We start from the raw sequence: 9,689 nt of genomic DNA on the forward strand, positions 1-9,689 counted from the left end.
ATATAGACATATATAACCTATTATTGAGATAAAATGGTGAAAATGACTTAGGAAGTAAAACATTCCTGTTTTAATGTCCTCACCTTCCTTTTTGTTCCCTCTCTAGAACCAAATTTAAGTTTATTTAAATGAATGAGTCAATTAATCAGTTAATCCTATAATTATTTTTGCTTTGATAATTAGTTCCATTGCTATTCTTTTTCATTAGCATGTGCAGTTGTATTTTAGCTTATAGTCTTTCTTTTTGAGAGTTAATGAGGTTTGCTAAGAGGCATATTGCCACAGCAATAGCCAATTGGCTGGAATGCAGCAGCAGGGGGAAAATTCATTATTGAGGAGGATTTTAAAAGGGCAGCTGCTTCTTTAGTGCCATAGCTATTAAGAAAGCAGTTTCCTGCCATAACAGTAGCATGTTCCATTGACTTTCCTCCTTCCCAGTTTCATGTTGTTTCCTAATGATGAATTGAGATATAATTCCCACCTACTATCAAAAGCGGGTATAAGGAGTTCAAATTATTTGCTCTCCTAATCAGAAAGTGCCACTACCTATAAAAGAGGTTTTTTTTTTTAAAGTCTTAAATTGTTTCATGAAACTTTCCAGAGTAAGACTGATTTTATTCAGATGTTCTAGTGGGAAATTTAACAAAAATTCTCAAATTTTGATTTTTTTTCTAATGTGGTCATTGGAAATAAAAAATGATGGTTAAAAATGCACATTCATATTGAATTTGTTTCATCGAGATTTTTTTTTTTAAAGATTTTATTTATTTATTTGACAGAGAGACAGCGAGAGAGGGAACACAAGCAGGGGGAGTGAGAGAGGGAGAAGCAGGCTTCCCGCTGAGCAGGGAGCCCGATGTGGGGCTCGATCCCAGGGCTCTGGGATCATGACCTGAGCCGAAGGCAGACGCTTAACGACTGAGCCACCCAGGCGCCCCATCATCGAGATCTTTTTTTTAAGATTTATTTATTCGTATTTATTTGAAAGAGATAGAGGTTGTACTTCAGCTGGGGAAGGGGCAGAGGAGAGGGAGAGAGAGAAAGAGAATCTCAAGCAGGCTCCATACCCAGTGTGGAACCCAGCGCGGGGCTCTATTTCATCACCCTGCGATCATGACCTGGAGCCAAAATCAAGAGTCCTGGCTTAACTGGTTGGGTCACCCAGGCGCAGATCATAGAGCTCTTTAAGACAGGAATTAAGACTCCTATCATTTCTATTTCATTTCTCATAACAATAATTTCATTATAATAATTTCCCACTTGGAGATGTTCTGTTATCATCCATCTGTCCTATACTATATATTCTCACTCTCAAAAAAAAGACTTTTGATCAATTGTGAAGAAGAGAACTTAAGCTTATTATGGTGCATTTAGAATCCTTTGCTGCTCATTATCTATTTAGAGCTCAAAGGGGATTGTTTTCTCCCTCTGATACAAAACCCACTATAAGCATGTCCCTCTCTAAATGTGCAGCATTCTCAGTTCATAAATCCCTTGATGTAGGGAAGATAATCCACATCCATGAGAAAAGTAATAATGGACAAAACACAGAGAAAGGAATGTAATTATTTGGTAATAACTCACTGACACTGGCCTTATCATTTCCAGATCCCAATCAGTAGTGGATCCTACAGTATTAAAACGCATGGATAAAAATGAGGAAGAAAACATGCAACCTTTGCTATCTCTGGACTGATAACTTCTCTGCACTCCCCATGGATTAGAAATGGAAGGTACTTGTTTTCAGCAACAGGGACAGCACTGTGGAGTAATGACCAGCTGGAAACTTACTTATTCATGTTAATGTAGCATAATATATAATAAGGCATTGGGTTTCCCATTTGCTTGAACCATGGGTGCCCTGGTCTGGAGTTAAAGAAAAAAGTCAATAATTTATTCTGTAAGTGCCAAGTTCTTTGTAAATATAATCTAATCTTCACATCAAGTTTGTAAACTTTGGTAGTAACTGAAATTGGAAAAGTTTGGCTCATGAGTCCATGCCAGTGATATAAACTATAACAAAAAACAGAAAAGACACATACAAAATGGAAGCTAATTAAATGTAGCCCTGTTTCCTATGAAGCCATATTTCAGCTCTCATAGTGATTGTTTCAATGTTTTTCTCTGAAATTGTCATATTCCAATGTACTTTTAATGGACACAGGTAACTAGATGATTCTAGGAAATTAGTATGATAAATGTGTTTCCTGTCTAGTGATTTTCATTTCACAGAAAATGTGTCCTAGTGACTATCACTGGCCTTGAATTTTGGAGACAAGGAATGGCAGAAGAGCTGGTAAACTAAACACTTGAACTCTTCTATGTTGTTTAATTCCTGGAGTCTTGTGAAAAGATATGTTCCCCAAATTAAGATGTGGCATTCTAAAAGAGAGTGGATTTTTTTAAACTGCTGTCTTCATAATGTGTCTTTTATTTGAGATCCTATTGTATCCATGTCTGATGTACTTTAAGAACATTTCCCCCCCAAAACTCTTCGACCAAGAGAAAGAGAACTCATACGTGAATAGTGTTTTGACAACTAACTTTGGACATAAAAGTTGCCATGTACAGATAAGGGGCTAATTTCTAATTCTTGTGCACTGGTTGGAAATATATATATATTCACATGCACATATATATTTTTATTGAGCTCTAATAAATCCTTGATGTGACAGGCTTATAAAATAAATCATACATATTCAATGGTCTTAGAGATGTTATAAATAATTATGTGAGATGCTAACTCTGGAAAACTACTTCCACTAAAGTTAATGAAAATGAGGTATAGTGAAACAGACTTTCAGTGAACCTGTTTTAAGGGAATTCTAATTTAATTTGTAATGCAATCTTGAATCTGTGTCATTTTAGTGAAATATATTTTTCCTTCACAAAACAACAGGTCTCAACATAATGTGGGCAGTATCAGGTGACCAAGAGTAATATAATTTCTCACAAATTCAAGGTAATTATCTTAATGATCCTATAAGTACAGATTTTCTTTTCAGAAAAGATTGAAAGAACATATTGCATCCATAAGACATAGTGAAAGCATCTGAGGGCATCTGAGATAGCATGTTATAGTTTAAATGTAGATGTGGAATGCTTATGTTAGTTTTCATTTCATAAAAATTCTGCAATTATAGCACATTTTAAAAATCTTACTTTAAATTTCAAATTCCAGTGTGAAAAAGCAAGATTTTTACCACCTTTTCAGAGTGGTAATTTTTGAGATTGAAAATATTCTTTTGAAAGAAAAATATCTCAAGGAACTCTTGGAAACCAACAGAAATAAAGGCACGTAGCAGCCTTTATATACTTTTTAGCCAAAAGCTTCAAAAATTCCAGTTACAATTCTATACAAAACTCTTAATATCAAGATCAGTACACCAACCTGTACTATCACGAATGGACTACCAGTGTTTGTAAAAATACATAAATATACATAAATAATATGATTGAAATATACCTTAAAAATGCCAACCTCAAATCAAGTCTGGAAGAATAACTGTCAGGCCCTCTGCTCTACCCATAAATATTATGGAGATTGGAATGAATTGGGGGTAAAAAGCTACAACAACTCTTACCTTTGTAAGAACCCTAACCACAGGATTCTTATATTTTGGCCTACCTGACATATATTTGATAGTCTTGGACTTTATATACTATAGAAGCAAGTGCTAGGCAATATGATGCAGTAAGATAAAATAGAAACAATGTACAGAAGGATGGTCAACTTTTCATTCTCATGTGTTTCTCTTGATATACACTGTTTATTGCCAATTTTTAGAATTCTACCAGCTTCAGATGTCAACCAGCATAGCCAGCTTCTTTCCCCTCTCATAAGGCTAGTGTCATATATAAAAATAACCAGAAGGGCATATTGTATGTGTATACCTATCTAATTATAAGTATGATTCCCACTATCTCCCTTACCCGACATTTGGAAATTTTGCATCCTATTGCTGTCCGTCTGCTCTTCTTCAAATGAGCAACTGAGAGTTGGCTGCATTGTGTAAAATATTTTTAAATGAATGAACAAATTACAACAATGATGCCTTTTGAAATTGCTTTATCTAGCTCAATCTGTGAGTAAACTCATTGTCCAGGAATGTTTTTGGAGCTACTTAGTCAAAGGATATTTGGTCAACTTTATAAATCTTCCTTTCAGCATCAGCTAACTAGCACCATTTAGGGATTTTTTTCCCCTAATGTAATTTCCTGTTACGTAGCTATGTCTGTTGCCACATAACTTAGTAAATAAGCACTCCTATATGTCAATTAATTGTGATAGTGCTCTCTTTCACTCTTTCTCTTTTGTGCGTACATATGCGTGCATACACATGGCTGTTTGCCCTAATGAATTTGCCTATTTTGAGACCTATGCTTTCCTTTTGTAGCTGTCTTGTTACCGAAAATATGTAGACATCAAAGGATTACCACATTTGATTTAGAACAGACCAATAGTTCCTGCTTCTCTCACCCTGCCTGTTCTGCTCTTTCTTATATCCTTTCTTTCTTCCGTTGTTTCAGGGGCAGCTGCTTCCAAAGCTGGTTTAAAAATAACTAACTTTCCTTTTACTGTCAGTGATATTTGCACACATTTTTGCTTGATATCTTAAAAGGAAGAGATTATCGTGAAAATACACTCTAAGAAATATGAAGAAGTGCCTCTTTAAGAACGAGATAAAGCAGTGATACTAGAATATGGATTCTATTTGTAGTCTCTTCTGAAAAGTAAATACATGCATCTAAATAAGGGTGAAATATGAGTATCATTTGAAGAAGGGTAGTTGAGGCCTTGCTTTGAACATTCCCCTACAGCATTAAGTCTTTATTGTGTCAGTTCAATACCATAACTTGAACACATTTGCAAATTTGGCATTACGCTAAAACAATGTACAGGTGTTTGCAAGGAAATTTTTGAAGTGGGCATACATGATCTCTTTTATTTCAATAATAGTTTGTGTAGTGTAGGCAGACATTCCTTAAGTCTTTTCACAGAAAATGCTTGTTTACTTGACAGGACTGAAAATTCATACATTCGTAAGCAGGAAAGCCAAGCAGCTAGGTTCTCTTTGACATTGTTAACTGGGTCACATTGTTAAATTGAACATTTGAAGTTTCTGTAATATTCCTGAGGGATCAGAGGTCCCTCTGATGCATCAAGAAAATGGAGCACTGTTTTAGACCTTGGGGAACATGTTTACCTCTCACAAAAAGAAACCCATGACAGTGTATCTTCAGAAACCGACTTCCTTTCCTTCTCCAAACAACTTAAAGGTTTATGGATATGTCTATGGTCCTTTAGAGAAATTCTATCAAGAAAACCTGCTGTGAGGCTATGTACTCTTCCGGTGTTTTATCTAAATGTCTAACTGGTCTGGTTAATACCTTTTTTGGTTATTTTGTGTATATTTATTAATGGTTACTTGAAAAGTTGCCGTCAGCCATGAGGACTTTTTAGAATGATTATCAACACACAAAATAAAAAGAGCAGAGCTCTGGCATAATATTTGAATTTTCAGATACAGTATCCATATTTTTCACATCAAAAAGCTCGTAGGCCTATATTCCATTTAAATATGCTATATAGATATATGGCCTAAAAATAGTGGTGCATTTTAAATTTATGAGGCCATTAGATCATGTAAGAATCAGCAAGTTGTATAAAATATATTGGCACAAAAGTAGAAGATTGGCTAAATATTCAGGATGTATAATTATCTACAGCAGTGAAAAGGATTTGTTTTCTTCTTTGTTTTAGTTGGAAAAAAACTGATTTTCAATATGCAGTTGGAACTATTTAGCACTACTTACTATTTGAAAGGTGACAAATAAGTAAGAATACAAAAGGAGGCTTGACTTTGAAACATTATTGTATCATGACCTTAATGGCTTAGAGAACATAATTGTTCACAAATTCAAGTTTTAATTTGGGAAATATCCATAGGTTAACCTCACACATGGAGATACTGTTATGAAGTCTATTCTGTGATGAGAGTGGAAATTTATTCCTTTGGATTGTGGAAAAAAATGTACAAGAGCAATTCTGTGGATTGAAATAGCCAAATTGTACTATCTTTCAAAGATGGAGGATGCAAATGATACTGTTGAAATTAAAACAAAAAAATAAGCATAGATTATGCACTTTTATAGTAGATAGTGGACATTGTTACAATGAAGAAGGTTGTTTGGTCAGTATTGGACTTAGTTTCAAGTTTCAATACAAATATTTGGGTCCTTAATGATATCAATATCGATGCATTTATTCTGTCAAAATAATTTTTTGGTGAATGAGAGGGACCTAGATGAAAATCAAAATAAATGTTAATGGAACTTTTAAGAATGAACCAATCCTCAATAATTTAAAAAAATTGCAATGGGTGAAAGCTGGTTTACATACAACAGAGATTCAAAGCATTGTTTTATTTCTAATCCAGTGTTTAGTTTTCAACTTATTTAAAATATAAATAAAATTCCAAAACCAAGTAGTTTTTGTTTTCAAAACTGTTCAGAAAAAAACAAGATGTCTAAGAGGTAATTATACAAGTCCTTGATAAGAATACTAAGCACACTGTTTACTATTTGAGGGAGCTGTTTATTCCAATACAATAGTGTAACTGGTATAATATAATTTTTGAATAAGTATACATTTCTGCTTTTAAAAAAGCATTCATTTTGCATATGGCGAATGTTGAATTTGGTAGTATTGGATCTGTTGCACCTGTAAAATGTAAATTTCTAAAATGTCATCTAAAAATGAACAATAACTTTATTTTTTAAAGAAATTTTAGTTAGCTATTTAGGTTAGAATATTTGAGATTTTTCTGACACTTCTATGTTTGGAGCTTACAGGAGAAACAGAATTCATTCAATCAAAATGTCATTTTTAATATTGTATAACTTTTAGACAAGATTTCAAAGGATAGTTTGAATGAAGAAGTAAATCAACATTTAAGTTGCATATAGCAATGGGAATGATCAGTAAATAACATTTCACTCTTTGTGTGGAGTGGCATTAAAAAAATAAAAGTTATGGCATTAGACATAAATTCAAAATTGTAAAAAAGCATTGATTTAAATAAATTCTATTAAAATACCCCATTTCAAAATGTTAAATAAAATAAAATTATTCAGCCTGATTTTAAAAACATGAGTAATAAGTACACATTTGTATCTTCTGTGAGTTTCCCTCATTTAACCTACCTGTAGATGAAAAGTCATCTAATGAGGGAAAAGAGACATTTACCTAGAACCCCTTTGGTAGACTTTATGACTTTCTCTGGCTCAAATGCAGATGACTTCCCTGTATACAGCTTTTGAGGTTATCAAGAATCATTATTGCTGCCTCTTTGTGAAACCATGTCAGGAGGAGGCTATGTTTCTAGCAGCTTCTGAAGAAGCATCTTGAGTGGGAATAAACCCAGGGCAACCAGAGCATGCATAAAAAGCCAGAGATACAGAATTCACTCCTCACTAAAAAGTGCATTAAAGTGTATTAAAGTGTACATGCAGAAAATGATTTCAAAATGTCAAGGATTTCTGATATCAAGAGTTAAATACTTGGCCAAGAAAAAGAGTCCATGAGGACACGATGGTCAGGGCTCTGATGTGTATTCTATCTTCATACTGCAACAACATCAGAAACTCTGTCTCTGAATATCCCTTCTCTCTGAAAATAAAAATGACTATGCTCTCTTCTTCCCCTTTTTTGACTAAGAGGAATCATAAAAAGTATCAGACAGAAACCATAAACACTTTGTTGCCTTTTAAGAAAAAATGTGACATTATACACATATAAACATAATTCACTCACTTGCATAGGATTGAGTGTTTGCTTATTGATTTATAAATTTTTACCTAAAATTTTTTCAAAAATATATAAGATTTTAGTGCTGGAAAATTATGAAATTTTTTTTGGATCTGCCATTCATGGAGAAGACCGGTAATATCTTTCCTCTGAATTCATGTGTCTAAACATTGCTCTGTGGATGACTAATGAACATCTCACATTTAACACTTACAAAAAACCAAACTTCCCTTCTTTAACCCTGAACCTGCTTCTCCTTTAACCTTTCCATCTCCCTAAGTGTCAACTCAACCTTCCGGGCTCCAGGGCTCAAAACTTTCCAATCATCCTCTTTCCTCTCTCTCTCTCAAACACCACATCCAAAATCAGCCAACTCATACTGTGGGATCTCCTTCAAAATGTAATATCCACACTCTGACCACTTCTCTAACCATGACATCATTACCCTGTTCCAAGACTTCAACATTTTCCACCTGGAATATTTTAATAATCCAAAAACTAATCTCTTTGCTTCTGTCCTTGGCCGTTAGAGTGGATTTATAACACATTAGCAAGAGTGAGCTCAGATCATTTCACTCTTCTCAAAGCCTGCTAGAATAAAAACCAATGTCCTTATAGTAGAGAATGAGGAGGGTTGATAGGAAGTCTGTAAGTGCCAGCAGAGCAGAATAGCGTATTTTCTGATTGGGTTGGGCTTTTCACCTGTATGATGCAAAAGTAATTGGTAAATACTTTAATTTCTGCTTCTAAAGTTCTACATAATATACCCTCTCACCCCGACCATGGCTTTTCTTAGAGATTTCTTAAGAATATTTCTTCTACTCTTTATTCTCTTGCCAAATTGTCATCCTTGCTGTGCCAAGAGTTTGCCAAGCTTTCCTCCAGCTCAGAACCTTTGCACTTTTGTTCCTTCTGCCTCTTTCTATCCCCCATATCCACATAGTTTATTCCCTCATTTCGTTCATCTTTGCTAAAATGTCACCTTCTTAGAGAGAACTCTCTAAATTTTCCTATTTAAAATTACATGGCCCTATAGTTCTTCATACTTCCCCTTTCTGCTCTATTTCTTCCCCATACCTTTTGTCACCTTCTAATACGCCATATAGCTTATTTATTTTGTTTATTTTACACTTTTTCCTAATAGAATATGAACACACAAACAGGGATTTTGTCTGTCTTGTTTACTGTTGCATTAATGGTGCCTTAATAGTGCCTGGAATTTAGTAGCAAATCCAAAAAGATTGCATGAAGAGCTTCATTTGTTTCAGCATGTTATGTTATGTAGTAGCTAGTAGTATGCATTTAAGGAGAGGTGGTTTTTTTTTTTTTTTTAATTTATTTGACAGAGAGAGACACACAGAGAGAGGGAACACAAGCAGGGGGAGTGGGAGAGGGAGAAGCAGGCTTCCTGCAGAGCAGGGAGCCCGATGCGGGGCTCGATCCCAGGACCCTGGGATCATGACCTGAACTGAAGACAGACGCTTAATGACTGAGCCACCCAGGCGCCCCTTTCTTTTCTTAATAAGAAACATTTTTTTGTTATTCATCCTCAAAGGGGGAGTTTTCCCCTCCCTGATGATGATGGAAGCATGAACCAATAATTATATCCCACTCTCCCTCAAATCTGGTCTCTACCCCAGGACCCAAGTTTTATATTAGTGTTTGAAGTTGGTCTTTGGAAGTTAGTCTAAAAGCATTGGACCCTTTATCTATAATATGCATGGCTTACCCTTACTTTTGGAGAGAGTACAAGATAGTTCAGATGAAAATCATTTTGAGCTCAAAACCATAGTAAATTGTTTTTCGTTGATTATCCTAGTTAGTTCCAATTTAAAATTTGCAGGAAGTTGAAAGACTATAACTCTTCCAATATTGGAAG

At 34.7% G+C, this 9,689-nt stretch overlaps 1 protein-coding gene across 1 annotated transcript in view; it reads left to right on the plus strand.

Moving 5' to 3' along the window:
* The window catches only part of CLVS2 (clavesin 2), a 70,899-nt gene extending 61,660 nt beyond the window's left edge, over positions 1 to 9,239 (plus strand). Inside the window, exon 5 of the mRNA XM_081828903.1 lies at positions 1,609 to 9,239. Within this exon, the coding sequence (XP_081685029.1) occupies positions 1,609 to 1,696 (88 nt within the window). The 3' untranslated portion in view covers positions 1,697 to 9,239. The remainder of the gene's footprint in view (positions 1 to 1,608) is intronic.
* The last annotated feature ends 450 nt before the right edge of the window (positions 9,240 to 9,689 follow it).

The sequence above is a fragment of the Leptonychotes weddellii genome, chromosome 8 (assembly GCF_054177405.1).
Source record: "Leptonychotes weddellii isolate Sample4059 chromosome 8, ASM5417740v2, whole genome shotgun sequence".
Classification (NCBI taxonomy): domain Eukaryota; kingdom Metazoa; phylum Chordata; class Mammalia; order Carnivora; family Phocidae; genus Leptonychotes; species Leptonychotes weddellii.